At 39.6% G+C, this 20,668-nt stretch overlaps 1 protein-coding gene across 1 annotated transcript in view; it reads right to left on the reverse strand.

The window, feature by feature from the left end:
- Window positions 1-20,668, reverse strand: part of COL4A3 (collagen type IV alpha 3 chain) — a 134,239-nt gene that overhangs the window by 49,518 nt on the left and 64,053 nt on the right. Inside the window, exons 4-20 of the mRNA XM_032637762.1 lie at window positions 17,912-17,956; window positions 17,261-17,305; window positions 16,558-16,620; window positions 15,108-15,161; window positions 13,862-13,888; window positions 13,243-13,320; window positions 11,382-11,444; window positions 11,221-11,256; window positions 9,456-9,497; window positions 9,170-9,247; window positions 6,991-7,053; window positions 6,557-6,616; window positions 5,544-5,588; window positions 5,217-5,270; window positions 4,250-4,291; window positions 2,164-2,248; window positions 757-792 (exon numbers count right to left, since the gene is read on the reverse strand). Of these exons, the coding sequence (XP_032493653.1) occupies window positions 757-792; window positions 2,164-2,248; window positions 4,250-4,291; window positions 5,217-5,270; window positions 5,544-5,588; window positions 6,557-6,616; window positions 6,991-7,053; window positions 9,170-9,247; window positions 9,456-9,497; window positions 11,221-11,256; window positions 11,382-11,444; window positions 13,243-13,320; window positions 13,862-13,888; window positions 15,108-15,161; window positions 16,558-16,620; window positions 17,261-17,305; window positions 17,912-17,956 (916 nt within the window). The remainder of the gene's footprint in view (window positions 1-756; window positions 793-2,163; window positions 2,249-4,249; window positions 4,292-5,216; window positions 5,271-5,543; window positions 5,589-6,556; window positions 6,617-6,990; window positions 7,054-9,169; window positions 9,248-9,455; window positions 9,498-11,220; window positions 11,257-11,381; window positions 11,445-13,242; window positions 13,321-13,861; window positions 13,889-15,107; window positions 15,162-16,557; window positions 16,621-17,260; window positions 17,306-17,911; window positions 17,957-20,668) is intronic.

Below are 20,668 nucleotides of genomic sequence, written 5' to 3' on the forward strand. Positions count from 1 at the left end.
GATCTTTTTCTTTTGCAATAGGGTTATAATATACATGTAGTTCTTCAGTCTGTTTAATTTTAATTCATTTTCAAAATTATGAAATAGTTTAAATATACAGCATAGTACAGAGAAAAATATAGTCCATGGCAGGGCTTACTAAATCTTTGCTATTTTGTTCTTAGTTTTGTCTCCTTTACAAAATGACACATTACGGTACGACAGTTATAACTGAGGCTACGGTGGTTGATCTTTAACCATCCTTGATCCTATTCTTCCTCTCTCAAGAGGCAACCACTCAAATGACTCATGGATAGTTTTTCCACTTCACAGAATTGTCTATGTACCACAAACAATATATTTTTAAAATTAAAACTTTACACAACAGCTGTAATCTATGTGTCTTTAGGCAACTTGTGATACACTATGAAAACTATCATTTTAAGCAAGCTAGTTGCCATAAAATTATTGTTTTTCTAGCTCTGTGCCTCTTCTGAGTTTCAAGCCTTCTGCTCCTTACACTGAAGTTACTGTCTTACACTTAGTTAAAACTACTGAGAAGTAAAAAAGAGCATTTCTTTATTACTTTGTGTCAGTTTCCCAGTTTCCACTCCCTTTTCCCCTGCAGGTCACAAAGTTAACGATTAAGAAGTTGGAAACACTTGTATGTCAATTAATGAAACATTTGTCTTATGTAAATACTGTAGACTCACTAGAGAGCAGTGTGTTTTCCATTTAATAGCGTTTCTATTGGTATCCTGAGAAACATGTACCTACCAGGACTTCCAGGGGCTCCAGGGGGACCACTGGGACCTGTGAATACATAATAGCAATTAATTGTTTACAAAGATGTAAATATTCCCTCCCCCTGGTTGTTGAAATCTTGGATGACGATATAATAATAATATAATAATACATTTTTCATACTTTTTCTCCACTCTCACAGAGGTAAATATGAGAAAACTTCACTCATTTAAACAAACTCTAAAGAAGAAACTAAGTTCATCTTAGATGTCTAGCACTCAAAAAGGGGGAGGGAAGAGAGACAGGGGTAGGGGATAAGGGACATGAGCTACTATGTATAAAATAAATAAGCAGCAAGGATATATGGTACAGCAGAGAGAAATATGTATACCTGAAACCAATATAATATTGTAAATCAACTATACTTCAATTTTTTTAAAAAAGTAAATCATGCTACTTTATCATCTTCAAATAATTCAACAAGACACTTCCTAAGAGTCGGCTCTGTGTTTGGTATTTTGCTGGGATGATTCAGATGCCAGAATATTAAATAGCTGGAATTGTCAAGAATATGAGTTTGGTCTGGATCCATCTCCGATCGCTTATAGCTGTAACACTGCATAGGGCTCTAATTCTTTGATGTATATGAGTGATTTATAGTAAGCATATCAGATTTTTAAAAATCCATGTCTAATACTTATCTGTCCATTTGTTTAAGTACACTGAGACTTTTACCCCTCTTAAGTAAAATTCTTCTTTGAAATCTTATTTATATCAATAATTTTCCTAGATCAGTGGTTCTTAATCCTGTTGCACATTAGAATTAATCTGGGGAGCTTTAACGATCTGCCAGTATCCAGGGCCCTCCTCCAGGCAATTAAATCAGAACCACAGGGATGGGACCTGGACATGGTTCTTATTTAGCAGTTCCTGGGGATTTTAATGTGTAGTAAGAGATAAGAGCTATTAGCCAGATCTTTGCAATCTATCAAAAGAGATAGAACGTAAGTAAATGTGACTTTAATTCATGATGCTGGAAGTCAGAAAACCAGGACTTCAGTTCCTTCTTGTCACTATTTGTGTGGATTTGCTCAAATTATAGCTTTTCAGGGACTCCATTTTCTCTTTTGTATCCCACTGAGATTGCTGGTTTCGGACACTCCCACCTCCTTCTCTCCAGTAATGTTTGTGTCTTCCTACCAGACTTGAACGTTATGCTTTCCTACATAAAGATAATTCAGTTACCTTCTACTGTATACCACCTATGGAATTTTCTTATGAAAATTAGGAAACACCAAAAAATATCACCACCTATGAACATTAGGAGACCTCCCTTCTCTTCTTGCTAGTTCTGGGTCTGTAAACACATGCTATACATTTTGCCTTGAAAGAAAGACATGGAATGATCAGCAAATGCTTTAGGAAGAAATTTATTCTCACCCTGTGGGCCAGGAGCTCCCTTGGGCCCTGGTGGGCCTGGAATTCCTTCATCTCCCTTTTCCTGGTATGCATCATAATATTCTGTCTTAAAGGAAAAAGAAATTAATAAAGAAAAAAGACGGCTATTTATGGACAGCTCGCCAAATGCAATTACTTCAGTTTCTTCTTTTCTGGCTACAATGATACTTTCCTTATTTTCCTGAATTCATAGGTTTATGTGTCAGAAGGATATGGCAGTTAAGTATATGGGATGGATACATTTAAAAATAAAAGTTAATCTGGTATCATGATATCATATATTTCATGGGCTTTCAATTAGAAATACATTTTATGATGTGGCCCAAATCACACATACACATTTCAATATACATATACATATCTATATATGTGTGAATATGTATACAGAAATGAAAGTTTCACAAAATAGTGACTTCTTACAACATATGATCAACTCTGATTTTTTTATTCTATTCGGTTTCACTTTTTAAAAATGATTGTCCTGAGGACTAAATGTATTTCAAAGTATATTGGGACCTACACATCAAGAATACTTCATTGATTGTTTCTTTAAATTTCAGGACACTGTTGACCTTCAGACAAAGGTTTCCTCAGTCCAAGGACTATTATGTATTTCTTTTTTTTTGCAGTACACGGGCCCCTCACTGCTGTGGCCTCTCCCGCCACGGAGCACAGGCTCCGGACGCGCAGTCTCAGCGGCCACGGCCCACGGGCCCAGCAGCTCCGCGGCACGTGGGATCTTCCCGGACCGGGGCACGAACCCGTGTCCCCCGCATCGGCAGGCGGACTCCCAACCACTGCGCCACCAGGGAAGCCCGACTATTACGTATTTCTGAAGTGATCAGTGGACCTACTGCTGGTCTCCTTAACCATCTACTTCCAAAGCAGAACTTCCTCTGAAGTTAGCAGAAGCTGCAGAGTTATGTGGTATTGAGCATGAGAAAAGAAGATAGAAAGAAGATGGAAGTATAAAAGTTTTTTAAAAACTTAGTTTTTTCATACGTTGCACGGGGCCAATTAGTTCACTGACTTGTTTAAAGAATAGGTAACTAGAGCTTTGTGGTTAAACAGTATAAAATCACAAGAAAGAATTACTACTAATCATAGTACTAATAATGTAATAATCTCCTCCATCATAAAAGCCGTAAAGACATGTGAGTACCTTCCAAGTAAGTACTTTCACAGAATAGCCTCTTTCATTTTCCCAGCAACCCCTTAAAAGTATCTTGGGATTACTTGCCATCTGAATCATTTGCTTGTAGTGTAAAGAGGCTGATTTCTGGGACCCTCCTCCGGTTACTGAGTTGACTGACTCAGCCTGAAGGGTCTGAGAACTGCGTTTGTAATAACACGCACACACACTCCCCCAGTGACTCCTTTGCCACCATGGAGGAGCTTTCTGTCACACCTGCACAGTCACACTGAACGTGAGAACCACCGTCTTTTGAGGCAGGAAAGGAAGAGGCCAGACCTCAGAGCCTGGGTCTTTTGCACTCATCTCCTTAAGCTGCAGAGTCACTCTGTAAAATGTAGCCACCCTGCAGTCAGGAGCTGACAGACATCAAATCCATGTTCACGCCGGGGAGGGGAGGAAACAGCCTGCCGCTAAGGAGCATGGGCTGGGGTCATTGGTTTTTGCTGGTCCTGTATTCAACCCAGGGCTGAGCTGCTGCTGCCTCACAGTGCAGGGCTGTCTTAATGGGGCCCAGCTGGAGACGGCCACCCTGCTGCCCAAGCAGTCCTCCTCTGCTGCCTTCCTGCCCTACTTAAGGGCAAGGAATTACTTACCTTGGGCCAGGCCTGATTAGACAAAGGTTTTCTTCTCTACAGCCCAGGATGGGCATGGCCAGTGCATTCCAGGGACCAAGTAGGACCAAAGAAAAATACTTGTCCATTATCAAATGGACAAATAATGACAACAGCTATTTCTTTTGCCCCAGTTTGATAAAAAGGTAAATACTGTAATCTCTATCATAGCAGTCAATAAGAGACAATGATTCAAAATTTCCTTGATATTTTGAAAGACTTGATCAAACATGACCTTAAAATGGTCTTTAATTACACTTACTGGACCACGAAATCCTGGAGGGCCCATGTCTCCTTTCCACCCCTATGTTGGAAGACAGTTAGAAATTATGAGCACTTTAATCAAAAGTATTTACATGTCAGGTAAACTTAGAAACCAAAATGCACAGGTAAACAAATCTATGCTAGAATTGATGTTATTTCTATGAAATGTACAAACCAAGTTAACATGAAAGGGATACTACTTGTGATTATCTTCCTGGAGGGCCATATCTGAGTCAAGAATCTTATCTACAAGGTCTGGAAGAAGTGGCTCTTGTTCTCTAGGTTTCTTCCACATCACTCCCTTCAAAGGATGTTTGCATCATTGCGTGCTCTCCTGTTCCCACCCAGAATAGAGGCACAGGGAAACCAGGCTGTGGGTTGTAGGCAATTCCCGGTGTCCCAGCTATAATCAACCTCCTTTCTTACCTACTCAAGAGGGCATTCCAGGATTCTACTGGAAACGATATTAACACAGGATAAAAATCTTGAATCTGCATATATACCTACCTACGAAAACTATTTGAAAATATCTGTAACGTGTTGTCAGAAACAATGATGTGGAATATGGTCCACAGTTAACTGATGATGACCTTTCAGTACATCGTGACCCAGGTTGAGACTCACGGGGACCAGCCTACCCTTGACCTCTGATGACCTGAAACTTCCTCCAATCGCAGGTCCTTTCCAGCTTCTTCCTCAGGGAGCTGAAATCTCAGCTGAGATTTGAGCTGAAATCTCACTCGTCCTAAGTCAGCTTCTACTACAGAGGACAGGTGCAATATCTTTCCCCTTCAAGTGTTCAAATATAGTTGCCACATCTCTTGTTTCTTCTTAACAAATAGGCTAAGATGTTTCAGTGAGCTCTAATTGCAATTCCTTGTACCGAGTTTCAGGACGTGTGGGGAAAGGGTGACCAAACCCAACCAATTAAAAAAGCTGAAGATAGATGTTAGTAAGGGAATTACCTTGATGCCATCTTCGCCCCTTAACCCAGGGAAACCCTTGCTGCCTTTGGCTCCCTACGGAGAACAGCAAAGTGCGTAGGTCAGAAGACACATTGATAATCAATCTCTTCTGTAGGAAGCAAAGTGCTTTAAACTCCTTTCGGGAAAAAAAAATGTGCTCAGATGACCTCTCTCCACAGTGAGGGTGTAACACTATGATTCTCAAACATAATTTTTAAAAGCTATATGCTTTTGGTTTGCTTAAAACTACTTAGTGACTCTCAAAAACCCTTTTGTCTAATAGGACCGACACTTTCACTATATTAACGGGCCAAGTCACGTCTTTACCTCAGTGCCAGGGAAACCGGGGGCACCATCTTTTCCAGGCTTTCCCTAAAACAGAAACAAAACAAAAACACGTAACTTAATAAATATGGGTAATTTCAATAAACATGAAAAATGAAATGATATGATCATCTCTTGACCTTAGGCAAGAAAGCCTGACTGAGGTTTCCCCCACTTATTAAAAGGAAAAACTATTAACCACAGAACAGGTGATGACCTTCTCTTGCCGGGGAAGGCAGAAGCCAGTCAGAATGGGAAATTAGGGAGGGTCACTGGAAAAAGGAGAGGATACTAAGAGCTAAGCTTAAACTAGAGTTAACACTACCCATCAAAGCTTAGAAGGAAAATCAAGGAAGCACTGAGCAGAGAATCAAACAGGAAAATCCAGAGAGAGGGAGGCATTCACAGTCTATTCATTTGCGGTGTTGGCAATGCCCTGAACTCCAGATGTGCCTATATTTAAATATATGTATAAAAGGTATTTTGCAGCATTCAAACAGACAGGGCTTTTGGGATTAACTATTATGATAAAATAATAAATGATATGATAAAATTAAAAATCATATTAGTTGAATATTTTTTCTTAGAAAAAAATATATTCCCAGCGTATAATTTTTAGACTTTTAAAACAATATATGTGTTTAAATCTTTGCAAAATAGAGCTGGGAGGGAGAGTGAGCCTCTGTTGCTTCTACATTCTCCTCTTTTTTTACCCATCACCCCCTATATGGATGAAGATCGTTTGTCAAAGAAGAGAATGAGGCTGATACACAGAGAGGAGCAGAAGTGAAATGGACAGAGTCCTGCCCGTTTCATTTCAGGTTCAGAAGTCCTTGAAGCTTGTTTTAACCTTAAACTTCTCAGATACTTGAACAAATAAATTCTAACTCCCAAATTAAAAAAAAAAGTTTAGAAAATCTAAGCTAGTTTGAGTTAAGCACCTTATATTCACGACCTCAAGAGTCCCGAGTACTTACTAATTTAGGTTGCACATGACACTGAATTTCCAAACTCACCTGCGGGCCTGGTTCTCCAGGAGCACCTTTTTCTGATCCGTAAGATTCTCCAGGTGGCCCCTGTATTAATGAGAGTTAGGTCAAGTTTTGTAAATTATTGATTTTTGACTTACATTGATTTTTATTAACTTTTCCCTTCTGTTAAAATTTTTGAAATGGTGGGTTATCTGAGAAGGACATCTTATTTATGAATATTAATTTAAAAACAGATGCTGGAGATAAATCATAAGATGGGTGCCATTGGGTACACGTAAAACAGTGCAGGGATTTCAGCTAGAAGTGGCCATAAAATAATTCTAGTATTTACGATCTCTGCGGTAAAATACTACCGTGCTTTAGCTAATATTAAGATTTAAAGGTAGATCATACATCAAAATATGCTCTAAGGTTCTGCTTTTTGTTTCAAGGGAACAACATGATTCTTAGTGACCTACTGAGGGTCCAGGGCGTCCAGACTGGCCCATGGCTCCCTGGTCTCCCTTCTCCCCCTTGAGGTCCTGTCACAAAAACAAGTTAAGGTCATTACAAACAGATCAAACAAGATATTATTGACTATACTTGGAAAAGTCCTCTGTCTGTTCAATGGATTGGATTTTCAAGCTACTTATATACCTCCTGTTAACACACCACATTATGAATTTTCATATTTTGAATTTTATACCTGGGAACCCCCTGAAACAATATACAAACTTTTTGTGTGCTATATTTTATTTATTTTTAAAACTGACGTATAGCTGATTTACAATATTATATTAGTTTCAGGTGTACAATGTAGTGATTCAAGATTTTTATACTCCTTTTATAGTTACTATAAAATATCGGCTCTATTCCCTGTGCTGTACAATATATCCTTCTTACAACCTTTTCTTTTTCTAAAAAAAAAATGAAAGTCTCCTTTAGATCAAACTGTATTAAACTAATTTAATTCTTGAATCAGTTTTCTCTAAGCACAATTAGATCATCTCTAATGCAGTTTACTTTCATTTTTAATATGCTGAAATTATTTTCACTGAGATCAACAATTCTCTGAGTAAATGTTACAACGAGGATTGAATTCATTAATTAGGTTTGTTTTGCCCTTATCACATTTTATTCCTATATTGTGAAAATATAATTTTCAAAATCAATTTTTTCCCAATGTGAGTATCCTCCTGAGGGCATCATTTTTATAAATAACTCAATTTTGTCCCCTGGGTCAAATCTTCCAGATCTTGCTTTTGTCAAAACAAGATTTTTTCCCATCAATTTTCAGCCAATAAAGCTTTAGACTTTATTAAATATACTTTTGTTGATTAATTCTGAAAAGTTCAGTTATTCTCCTCAGCCAATTTTTTTCCAGTCTTCAATGAGAGTTAGTATTTTGGCCATATAAAACTTCACCATGTTCTGTTTTAACCCTTCTAGTTTTGTGTTGATAATTTCTATCATTAAAAATTAATTATATTGAAAGAGATGATTAAGGGATTTCTTTTGGGGGTGATGAAAATGTTCTAAAATTGCACATGGTTATATCTGCATAACCCATGACTATACTAATAGCCACTGAATTGTACACTATATAAGTGAATTTTATGGCATGTGAATGATATCTCAATAATGCTGTTAAAAGTTAATTATAATTAAAACCCATGAATTTTATTCTTTAGAAGGGTGAAAATTATGGTATGTGAATTATATTGCAATCAAGCTATTATTAAAAACAATTAATCATAAGTTTAAAGGAGAAGGATGATTTATGTTTATTTCTTAGTTAATCCACAAGAAAATTGTTAGCTTCCCCCTCACTCCCCATTCCCCTTCCCAGACATTCCAGGATCAACCTGGTGTCTAGGATTGGTGTATGATGCTGGGATGCACTTCTTCTGAGCATCTGATTCAATTCCATCCTCTGGTCCTTCTAGCTACCCCAGTGTGGGAGCAAAAAGCACATGATAATGTCAAAATAACGAGTCACAGTGTCCTTGGAGAGGAGTGGGGGCCACATTGCCTTGGGGTTATGACGGCAGGTAAAAATGTCCCATTTGGTTATGATACTGCTCTACCCTTATCTTTAGGTCATTGCTACCCAATTGCATCAGAGCCACACACCATTTTGCTACTGTTTATTCAAAAATACTCACCGTATACCCACCCTATGTTAGCAACAAGGAGAGGGATGGGGATAATGGGTGAGCAAAATTAGATCTAGGCTCTTCCTTCAAGAATGTCAGGAGAGGGCTTCCCTGGTGGCGCAGTGGTTGAGAGTCCGCCTGCTGATGCAGGGGACGTGGGTTCGTGCCCCGGTCGGTCCAGCAGCAGCTGGGCCCGTGAGCCATGGCCGCTGAGCCTGCGTGTCCGGAGCCTGTGCTCCACAGAGGGAGAGGCCACAGCAGTGAGAGGCCCGAGTACCGCAAAAAAAAAAAAAAAAAAGAATGTTGGGAGTGGCTTGCCTTGTATCTTCCCCATTTTATGTTTTCTAGTTCTCAAGTAAAAGATGGAGCAGGAATAAAATCCAGAGGCCCAGGTTGGCTGAGCTGGGTTTAGGTGACAGAGCTTATAAAAGAGGTAAGGGATCAAAGGACCTCATCCCAGAAAAGGGAAGGTGCAACCCTAATAATAAAATTGAAGAGTTACCGTTCTGTTAACCAGGCCGGTTAGTGTCACGATAACTGTTCCTGGTGGTCCGGGCGGTCCTGTTAATCCTTTCATACCCTAAAGACAAACACACTCAGGAATAAAAAACGAAGCTTGAGAGATCTACGTTTCCTCTTTAGTTCTTACCTGGGAAGATAAAGCAAATGGAACCTGAGACACAGGAAATACTTGCGTTTCAATGTGACTTAATGAATACATTGTGGAAGTTGATTGCTAGGGAACTTAAAATATCTTGCCCACAAATAAACCACAGAATTTAAATTACCCGCTCTCCTTTTTGTCCTATCACTTTATCGCCCATGTGACCCTGTAAGAAAAGACAAAACCAAATTATTTTTTAAAAAATGAACATGAATGTATAGTCTAAACCCATTAAGGTTCAATGTTTATAATTGAACATTTATATTTTAATGGTAATGTTAGTATTGTAAAAGTTATTTTAGCTATTTCTCGGAGTGGAATGGCAACACGTTTCTTTTAAAAGTAGAGATCTTGAAGCGCAGAAAGCTTAAGGCATTTACTTAATAGGGCAAGTGATAACAGGAGATGGTGTGCGGCAGGGGAAGGAACCCAGCTCGGAGGACATTTTTCTGGCTCAGCCACCAGCCAATTTTGCTTCCTCTGGCTGGTAACTTCCTGATGCCCTAGTTTCCCCATCTTAAAAATAAGAGGGATGTGTAGCTGATCTTCAGGATTCTGAAATTCAAAACTTTAAAAGAACTAAGAATAGAATTCAAGCAACCTGACTTCACTAGTAAGTTAGTGACATGAGATAAGTCTGTGAATCATCTCTCTTCAGTAATCTATCATTTCAACCAATGTGTCTTGGCTTTTCTGCTCTTGAGTTTGCAGATTTTCCCCCAATTAGGCCACAAGCTGTAGAGAAAAGCACTTAACCTGAACCTATTCATCTCACAGGGTATGTGTGTGTGTGTGTGTGTGTGTGTGTGTGTGTGTGTGTGTGTACACACATCAATGAAACAATAAATGTGAAAGCACCTTGGCAAGTACCCTACACAAAAAGGCTTTCTGATAGTAAGTAATTTCCTGGTGGGGCTCAGCCTTGCTCAACATTTTCTTACTTAAAATAATGAAGGGGATCAGAATATGCCACCCCAAAATATACCACTTTGGCAGAAGAATTATTTTGAGCTGAAGGCAAGTGAGAAACAGCAAATGCAGAAAAAGTTCCTTGCTCTCCCCCATCTGCCTCAAGACAGGGCCTAAATTTCCCTTTGTGAAGGTGTCACCCTCCCCTCTCCTGTACCAGGAAGAGAAGACAAGTCATAACTGGAGACAACACTCACTTAAGTCTGCATAAACAAACTTCACTGAAATAACACTTATCTTCCATTAGTTTCCCCCCATATATTGACCTTTCCACAATCTACTGCCCCTTGAAGATCAAAACCCTTTTCCTTTGTCCTGTCACTCCTCCACAAATTTATCACCCTTTGTTAAAATGGTATACAAGCCTCTGGGTCTGACTGCCTCTTTGGGGTTTTTCATTTCATTTCTGTGAGGTCTCCACATGCATATGAAATCAAACTTTCTTCCTACAGTTAACCCACTCACTGAATCTAAGAAGATAGAAGAAAAAGTTTTTTTCCTCCCCCATACTAACAGTTGGCCTTTGTAATAGAAAGAAATGCAGGACTGTGCTTAATGAGTCCATGAATAGTCATTTTTATTTACTAGTATAAAAACAGGTTGGCTTTGGGAAGCAGCCCAGTAAAAAAATATATAAAGTGTTGCGGGAAACATAAAGAGTAGGAATCCTTGCCCTTTTCCTGATGAGGAACTCCTTATAATTGAATTAAGACGCTTTGTATCAAAGATCAAGTTACTGAAGTGCAGGGAGAAGGGAAGTAGGAGGTGCAGAGCTGCTAGCCATGCTTACTTCCCTGCTGGGAATCCTTGTGAGTTCCAGAGGGGTGCCCAGCAGTGACCCACATGTGGAATCAGACTGAGTTTGGCTTTTAGATCGGTTAGGATGTTCTGGCTGACACAACATATGAATTGTCATCTACCTTAGGTCCTGGAGGTCCCATGGTTCCTGGAAAGCCCTAGAAAAATCCACCAGTTAAAATTACAGCAGGTAATGAATCAAGCCTAAAACTCTATTTAAAATATTAGGCTATAATTCTTTTATTAGTTACGATGTCTACAGCAATGGTGGCTTCATACTCACAAAGAATCCTGGAGGGCCAGGGGGACCAATAGGTCCAGGAAAACCTGGAAGGCCTGGCAAACCCTTTAAATTAAGAGAAGAATTAGAATAAGTTTAAATTTACTTCTCACTGAAGAACGATGTCCATTAGTTAAATGCATTAAACTATTTTAGAAAAATCAGAGCCTAATGTTTCTTATTTATGGCTGCAATTAATTTCAATAGAGGCCGTGTGTAACATGTGTTGCCATGTATAACAGGCTACCAGGATCATCCTGATGGTACCATTTCCAGGAAAATGACCAGAGCAGTTGCTTTACTTTAGAAGAGTTTTACAATTTTTAGAAATGTTTCCTCTCTCTCTCTCTCTCTCCCTCTCCAAGCACGCTCTTATCTCTGGGCCCTTCCACCTGCTCTGCCTCTGCCTAGAATCCTCTTTCCCCCGATATCTCTATAACTCACTTTCTCTCCCTTTTCTTATCTTTATTCAAACGTTATCCTTTCCATGGGGCCTTCCTGCCCATCCGATCTAATGCCACAACCTTCCTTCTAATCTGGACACTTCCTATCCCCCAACCCTGCATTATTTTTCTCCTTGGCATTTATTACTATCTAATACAACATATACTTAGTAATTTACATTTTTAAATATTTTCTCCTTCTAGAATGTGCCATGAGGGCAAACATTTTTGTTAAACTATTTTTGGAGATTTGTGCACTGTGGTATCCCCAGCACCTAAATAGCCCCTGGAACCTACCTGGCACGTAATAAGGATTTCTTGTATGACTGAAGGTCCCACCGCTATACTTTCAGCAGTAGCTCAATGTGGTACATGGCCAACACTCAATACACATTGAAGGGATACATCCGTGTCCCAGATTGCTACTGTCTCCTCTTACTAGATGCCCTGCCCTCAGCATCTGGCTCCCTAAATGCTTCCTAAGCAAAAAAACAAGAGCCATCATATTCTGCATCTTTTCTCAAAAGCTTATATGGCTCCGAACCGTGTCATTCTTCAGTTTTGCAGCCCATCATTAGCTGCCGTGGCTCACCATATAGATGTTCAACAACCTTAACTCAAACTCTTTGACTCACTCAGGCAAATTCCTATCTCTGCCCAGGAATCTCCACCTATACTTCTGAATTAAGTTAAAATGTTTCTGATTAATTAACCTGAAAGGTAGTATCAAAAGATCCCCCCCCTTTTTTTGGCTAAGACGTGTTTATTTTTCCTACTTCTTTACAGCAAGAAAGCTTTTTGAGGGCCTTCAAAAACATATACCGATCAAATAACTTATTATCAAAAGATCCTTCTGAACCACAGAGTAAAGTACACACAGCCACCAAATAGCTCTGTCCTTGTATCTATTCTGGATCACCCTCTGGCTACGTACATAGAGCTCAGAAAGCAAACTATTCAACAGGAGAAAGGTGCAGTTAAATAAAATATTACTATCATGCAAACTTTACAATAGGACTGTTACGTAATATCACGATTTTAAATTGTATTCAACGTGTAATACAATCTTACCCGGGATTTCAACAAATACAAAGTGGAACACAACCATTCCTTGAAGGCTCCTTCTTAGATTTAGTAAAGCTTGGGTGATTGAGACTTAAGAAGAGGCTAAAAGACATATGTACAAGATCACCTTTTTTATATGAGCTAAATGTAGTTTCTTATAATGAGGTGAATGTGTTAGAATGAAATGAGGTAAATATGTAAATAGAAGAGATATGAATATCTATGAAGAATATATGTAAGAGAGTGAGAAAGAGGGAGAAGAAGAGAGAGAGAGAAGAAGAAGAAAAAAGAGGTGGAAAGAGAGAGACAGAGAGAAAGAGATCGAGAATGATAGGGACCTTCTCTGAAGTGCATACCTGGAATCCTGGAGCTCCTGGCAACCCAGGGTCACCTTTTCCATCAAGGGCTACACCTTCTCCTTCAGCAGGAGCCCCCTTGAAAATGAAGAAGTTCATCAAACATAAGCAATGTTATATCTTCAAAACTCCTTTAAATGGTTATTCAAGGTCACATTGCTTCAAGGATAAAAGCGCTTTCAGGATATATACTTAGAGAAATGCTTTAGGATTATTTAGTTATTCCATTTTGAAGAATTTAAAGCATTTTCATATTTTCCAAAGTTGATCATTTACTGTGGAGGGAAGAAAGACACAAGAATAACAGACCATTTCCCAAGACACCAAAATGAGTGGCAATTCCTTATCTAGAATTTGGGGCCCTGAGCATAAGTTCAGCTCTCTTTTCCCAGACCCTATTTTCCTAAAGAGTAATACAAAACTTGTATTCCTGAAGACATATCTATGACAAGAAGTAGAAGTTGTTCAATAGGAATAAATATCATGTCCTAGTTACTATGATTTCTGAATTAATCATGAGATCTGATTTGTAATTACTTATGTCTTATTGTTTAATACAAGTCCCTTTCATATGTACAATTAGAGATTTTTTGACAATAACATGCCACAAATAACTTACTTTCTCTCCTTTCAAACCAACGGCACCCTAGGAAAAGGAGCGGCATATTAGCGACCAGAGGCAAATCAAATACACAGCATCCCTGCTTTGTCCTCCCTGCTATTCTGCCTTCTCTCCCTGCTCTGTACCTCCCACTGGCTTTTAAACATGCTCAAGTCTTTCTCATTTAAAGAAAGTCTCCCCCTAAATCCACCCTCCCCACACTGCCTTGTCTATCTTTCATGTCATCGGCAAAATTCCCACTCTCTTCATCTCTCACATCTTTCTTACACTCACGTCTACGTCCTCCCTCCATCTGTCATGGAAGTTAAAGTCTGCAGTGGCTTTGATGTTACTGAAACCGACAACACATTAGTTCCCACCTTACTGGATTTCTCAGCAGCACTAGGCAGCTGTCACTCCCCTTTACTGGAAATTGTTAAAAAGGAGATGGGTCCAAGATGGAATCACTCCTGTTAGGTCCACAGCAGTAAACCAAGACTTAATAAATACCTAACCTGACTACGGTTTTAACCTACCCTAGGAATGTGACCTTTGACCCGCCAACCTGGAAATTCCTGGTCTGCACTAATAAGATATTCCACCCAATAACACCTTCCATTCCCCTTAAGAGGCAGCTTTGCCTAAGACAATGCCTTCTTTGTTAATAAAACAATATATTCTTTGCTAATAATGTCATTTTTTCCATTCCCTCTCTGGCTTTAAAAACCTTTCCTATCTGTGGTTGGATGCAGAAACTCCTTCCTTGTTAGATGGGATGCTGCCGGATTCATGAATCATCCACCAAGGCCAATATTAGATGGTCAGATTTACTCAGTCAAATTTTTATTATTATGTTATTTAGCAACATCTTTCCTGGGCTTCCAGAATTCACTCCTCCTTGTTTTCTTCTACCTTGAGGGCCCTTCCTCCGTTACAGGCTTATTGTCCTTGATCTCACATTACATGCTGGAGCTCTCTAAGTCCCAGTTCCAGGGCCCTTCTCTCCTCTCTTTCATCCTTGAGTCACCACAATCCAGGCCTCTCCCACTGTCTAGTTCACACCTCCCATTCAGTGCCTCAAAAGGAAAACAAAGTCTCAAAGTGCATTTATTCATTCATTTCTCAACTATTAGTTGAATGTCTACTGTCGGCTGCCTCACACTTCCCCAAGGTCATGACAGATTTCTGTATGTGGTCATTCCAAAGGAAACTCCTTGTAATTGTACTTTATATCTTGGATGGGGAGTTAGAAATATAAACGTACTGGGATGCCTGGGTAGCCTGGTGTCCCCCGAAGTCCTGGAAACCCTTGCTCACCCTGGAAGACATACAGAGCTTGTCATTCTTCTTAGTTGTTCTAGAACAGCCTATTGAGATAATTTCCCTGTTTCTCTCTTCCAACCCTGCAGTGGTAAATCTAGACAAAGTAACCCAAATTCCTTACAGCTACTGGGTCATGAGGCTGAAGGCCAGGAAACCATTATCTTAATTGAAAACAGGATTAGAATCTACTGTTTCTCAAATTGTGCATAAATGGCAAAAGGCTAATTGTGCCAAGAACTTTTCAATTGCTGCTTCCTTGAAACTTTACTAATTACTCCTTTCATGGCCACAGTTCTGGGGAAAAGGAGAGTGCAGTCAGGAAACAAAGAAGATGAATGAACATCGAAAAGCTCAGTCATTCTATTCCAAAGACCAGTTTTGCATTCCAAGCCTTAGTTTCTGATTTATATACACTCAACCTCAGATGCAAATAACCATTTGAGCCCCCAGTTATCTTTCGGTGGGAGAACATCAGAGAACTTCCTTAAAAAGCAATCAGAAAGCAAGGTGGGGGGGACTTCCTTGGTGGTGCAGTGGTTAAGAATCCGCCTGCCAATGCAGGGGACATGGGTTTGAGCCCTGGTCTGGGAAGATCCCACATGCCGCGGAGTAACTAAGCCCGTGCGCCACAACTACTGAGCCTGCGCTCTAGAGCCTGCGAGCCACAACTACTGAGCCTGCGTGCCACAACTATTGAAGCCCGCACACCTAGAGCCCCTGCTCCGCAGCAAGAGAAAACACCACAATGAGAAGCGCGCGCACTGCAACTAAGAGTAGCCCCCGGTCGCCAGAACTAGAGAAAGCCCGCATGCAGCGACGAAGACCCAAGGCAGCCAAAAATAAATAAATAAATTTAAAAAAAAAGAAAGCAAGGTGGGGGAGGGGTGGGGAATCGGATGCAGACACTCAAATGGTACTCCAAACTTCCAGTTATAAGATAAATAAGTACTAGGGAGGGAATGCACAACATGATAAATCTAATTAACACTGCTGTATGTTATATATGAACGTTGATAGCGTAAATCCTAAGAGTTCTCATCACACACACAAATTTTTTTTCTTTCTTTAATTTTGTATCTATAAGAGATGGTGGGTTCACTAAACTATTGTGATGATCATTTCATGGTGTATGTAAGTCAAATCATTACGCTGTACACTTTGAACTTATGTATTGCTGTATGTCAATTATATCTCAATAAAACTGGAAGAAAGTAAAGAAAAAGGCATAAGAAGAAAGAAAACCATCCTATGTCTGCCCTGAAGACACATACCATTGGTTCTGGCTAAAAGAATATTTCAAGGAAAGCCTAGTCTGTCTCATTACTACTTCACCTTGATTTATTCATTTAGCAAAACATTAACTAACCTTCTCCTGTGTGAGGCATACATACCTTAGAACCATTGCATCCTGGCAAACCGACAGGTCCATACGGTCCAGGATGGCCTGGGATGCCCTAAACAATAGAGCAAGTCTCAAAAAGGAGAGATAATCAGGCCCCGGGAACAGGTGGAAACAGTGCAGAAACCATGGTGGGAAAAGATGGGCAAACTTAGATAGTTCTTTAAGTATAAATGGTTATTTAAATAAAGTAGTTATTTTAGATAATAATTTAAATAAAAATCATAGCAAATAAAATAGGCTAATTAAAACCAAAAATTATCCAGTGAGATACAGATATTTAAGATAAAACAAAAGGTCTTTCTATATAAAATAAGTCCATTAGCACACTGTGTTAAGCTGGCGTAAAGGAAAGAGGGAAGTGTGCACAGAGGTAACTATTTTATTATTTTATTATCCTGTGCTATCAAGCAGACTTCATTCTATTCTATTCTATTCTATTCTATTCTATTCTATTCTTCTATTCTATCCCATCCCACCCCATCCCATTCCATCTCAATCTGTTCCATCTGTTTGTCTTTCAGGAAAGACTTGTATGTCTTGTAAATCCACACTCTAATACACTATGTGATTCTGATATTTTCATCATGTAGCAAATGTATCAGTACTCATTTTCTTGTGCTATTGCTTTAACATCTTTATTAAAATGAGCTTACTTCTTATTATTCCATTTACACATTTTTCTCATTACTTACTGGAAGTCCAGGAGGACCTGAAAATCCTGGTAATCCAGTTGTTCCCTAAAGACAGAGAAAACGGAAAGGGTGGCAAGAAAAAAACTCTTTAAAGATGTTCAACCTATAAACAAAAAATGATGTACCATGCCAATAACCCCGTTCTGCAACTATAATTGGGAACACTAAAAACTATTTGAGAAACAAAAAAAGGCTTGACAAACTTTGTAAATCTTCCATTTATATAACTTTTAAAAAGAGATGATTAAGATTGCTTGGGGCCTTTCTTGGGTAGGTTATTTAAGGTTTAATCTGCATACAGTAAAGTGCTCCAATCTTCCACAAACAGATTGAGGAATGTTTATATATGTGCATATGCACATATCGGTGATACCGTCACCCCATCCAGACAGAGAACATCTCCAACACCCCAGATGGTCCCCTCATGCCCTCTCAAAGTCAGTTAACCCCTACCCTCAACAAAGTAAGGGCTATTTTGACTTCTGCCGTTATAGACTGGTTTTACCTGTTCCTGAACTTCATCTATAGAAGTGTATCACACACAATGTACTCCTTTGTGACATCTGTATAACTTTCACGGTGCAGATTTCTTTTTTAAAAAAAAAAAGAATTTTCATCAAACAGTCAGGCTAGACTGGTTGGACTACTAACCCTCACGCCTTTGGGACCAGTGAATCCTGGAAGTCCTGGAGAGCCCTAGATCCAAAGGAGAAAACAAAAGGTAAGCACTGTGACAATTATCTGGCACTAATAAGCCCATAAATGAAAGGTCCCAGTTTTATTCACATGCCAAAGAGTTTTGCTCTTGCGATTATTTCATTGTCAACACGGTTCAATTACTTGTTGTTTCATTGGCGCTACAGTATTTATCCGAAAGGACAAACAAAAATCCATTCATACCCTTGCTACTCAAGGTGCGGGATCCAACAGTAGCCTCATCCGGGAGCTTGTTAGAAATACAGCTCCCTCACCTCCCAGACCTATTGATTCAGAATTTGCATTTCAACAAGATGTGATGATAATTCTCGTTCACATTCGTGTCTGAGAAGTGCCTCTGGAAAAGCCCCACATTAGCCAGACAGCTGCCGAGGGCTGATAAGGATGAATGACACGGCTACAACAGTGGATGAGAATGGCAGCCGATATTTCTGTACATGAGAAACACTTTATTAGCAAAATGTCCCTGGTGGGCACAAATAAATAAATAGCAAACTAAGGACTGCCTGAACCAGAGATAAACTTGCTTCAAGAACACAATGAATACATTGGGAGGTCCTGTTTCTTAGAGAATAACCACAAACAAAACTGTTTTAACGAGGCCACTTGGTGTGAAAGTTCCATTATCCAAAAGTTTTTCATCATTCCTGAGAGTTTCAGCATGTTTTGGTATTTCTGATTATTTGAGGAAAAGCCTTCTGAGACTGGACCGTCAAGGCCAAAGTCAGCCTTTCCTGTCTGAGGTAGAATTCCTGGGTGTGTGACCATGGCCCCCTCCTCTGCAGGATGCTGTGTGTAATCTGCAAAGGCAGAAGCGTGACTTGCAGGTTTCACATCCCCATTATAAATTTTCTCATATCTCCTATAGGAGAATATATAGAAAATATTTAAAATTAAGACATTTATAAACCTGAAAAATCTTTTTGGTCAGGTTTTAATATTCTCTGATTGTCTGCCTTTGATCGGATTATCATTTGTGACTACATCTCTGAGCTATACTTTAACATATGAACTCATGACAACATAAGTTTCTGGATGAACTTTATGAAATGCCTGCACACCATGTAACCTATACGAAGCACCATGTATTTACAACTAAAATTTTAATTTATTGCTGGCTTCTCTAAAGAAATGCTAAGGAAACCAGCAGAGTGGGCTGCAGAGGACAAAATAAAAAGGAAGGAGTTGGCATTAAGCTGATCCTAAGTCCAGCGTTGAAGTGACAAATTCATTCTACCAGGAGAATGGAGGGAAATCTGAGGCCACACCCTGAAGGAACACAGCGGAATGTTCAGACACTAAACATGTCTGAAATCAGACACCGAATGTCCAGAATCTGAATGACTTTTTCAAAATTAGGATCAGAGGAAGGAGAAATGAAGAAACAAAAAGCACACACAAATACAATAAAGTAGAATTCCTGGGAAATAATAAGCTTTGCAGTTTTACTTGGAAACTGTAGGTGTGGGTTTAGTTTCTTTGGCTGTAGGAGTTTGATTCTGGTGTCATCTAATACTGGATTTGAACTGTGATTTTGTCACCTGTTAGCTATGTAATCCAGGACAAATTACTTAAGTGCTCTGAGAATCAGTTTCCTCATCTCTGAGATGGAGATAATAATATGTAACTATAGTCATGATTGATGGGATCAATGTGAGGGATAAATGAGATCTAGTCAAGAATAAATGTCCCAATGCCTGGCTCAGAATAAATTAGCAGAAAATGTTGCCTAAATATTCTATACATATGAAATTTAAAAAGACTGTGTGGATCAATTATAATTGCATTTTCATAATTTATTAATTAGTTCACAGCTCCCTGGAAACCGGCAGCCGGGGGAGTGACCCAGTGGATGCGTGAGAGCCCAGGCTTAAGTCCACAGCAGGAAAGAGCCATCAGCAGATCTAGTGGTTATACAGTTATTTAGCAAATCCTCCAGGGCATTTATTGAAACAAAGCCCTTTGTTGTATCACAGACTTTAGGATAAAAATCTGTGATGAGTGTGAAGGGCAGTAGGCTCTGGTAGAAACCTTAGGAAGCCTGATGTGTAAGGGACCAGCTGAGAAAGAGGAAAGCAAAGAAAAGAGGATTCCAGAAACAAAGACATGTGTTTCAAGGAGAAGAGAGTGATCCACACAGTTGGAAACAAAGCAGAGGGGTCCAGGTCAGGTAAAGACACAGAGTATCCCTCTGCATTGGCCTTTTGGAGGTCATGGGTGACCTGGAGGTCATGGGTTTTCAGGGCAGTGGGCAGGAGGCAAATTGTTGCTGGCCGAGGAGTGAAAAGGAGATGAAACACAGCCAGTGTGGTTAGTTATTTTATTTTTTTTAAAGAAGCTTGACTGAGAAAGGTAAGACAGGGAAAGGATGGCAATCCTTTGGTTACAGGACCTGAACGATCTAGAGGAAGTTTACATTGGTACGGGTTTTATATTTGCATGCTTAAGGATGGAAAGAGAAAAACCAACGTCAAAAGGAAAGTTGAAATGGCTGAGAAAGAGGACACACCATCAGAACAGGGTTCTAGTAGGAATCCCAGCGACCAGGATACCGGTAGAGGGATAGGTCCTGAATGGAAGGTAAAAAGAACTCATCGTTTCATGTGGGACGATAGAAGGGAGGGGCCGATGCAGGTAGGGAGACCGTAGCTCAGGGAGCGGGAAGAGGTAGAGCAGGGAGCTTGAAGATAA

This window comes from Phocoena sinus, chromosome 7, assembly GCF_008692025.1.
Source record: "Phocoena sinus isolate mPhoSin1 chromosome 7, mPhoSin1.pri, whole genome shotgun sequence".
Classification (NCBI taxonomy): domain Eukaryota; kingdom Metazoa; phylum Chordata; class Mammalia; order Artiodactyla; family Phocoenidae; genus Phocoena; species Phocoena sinus.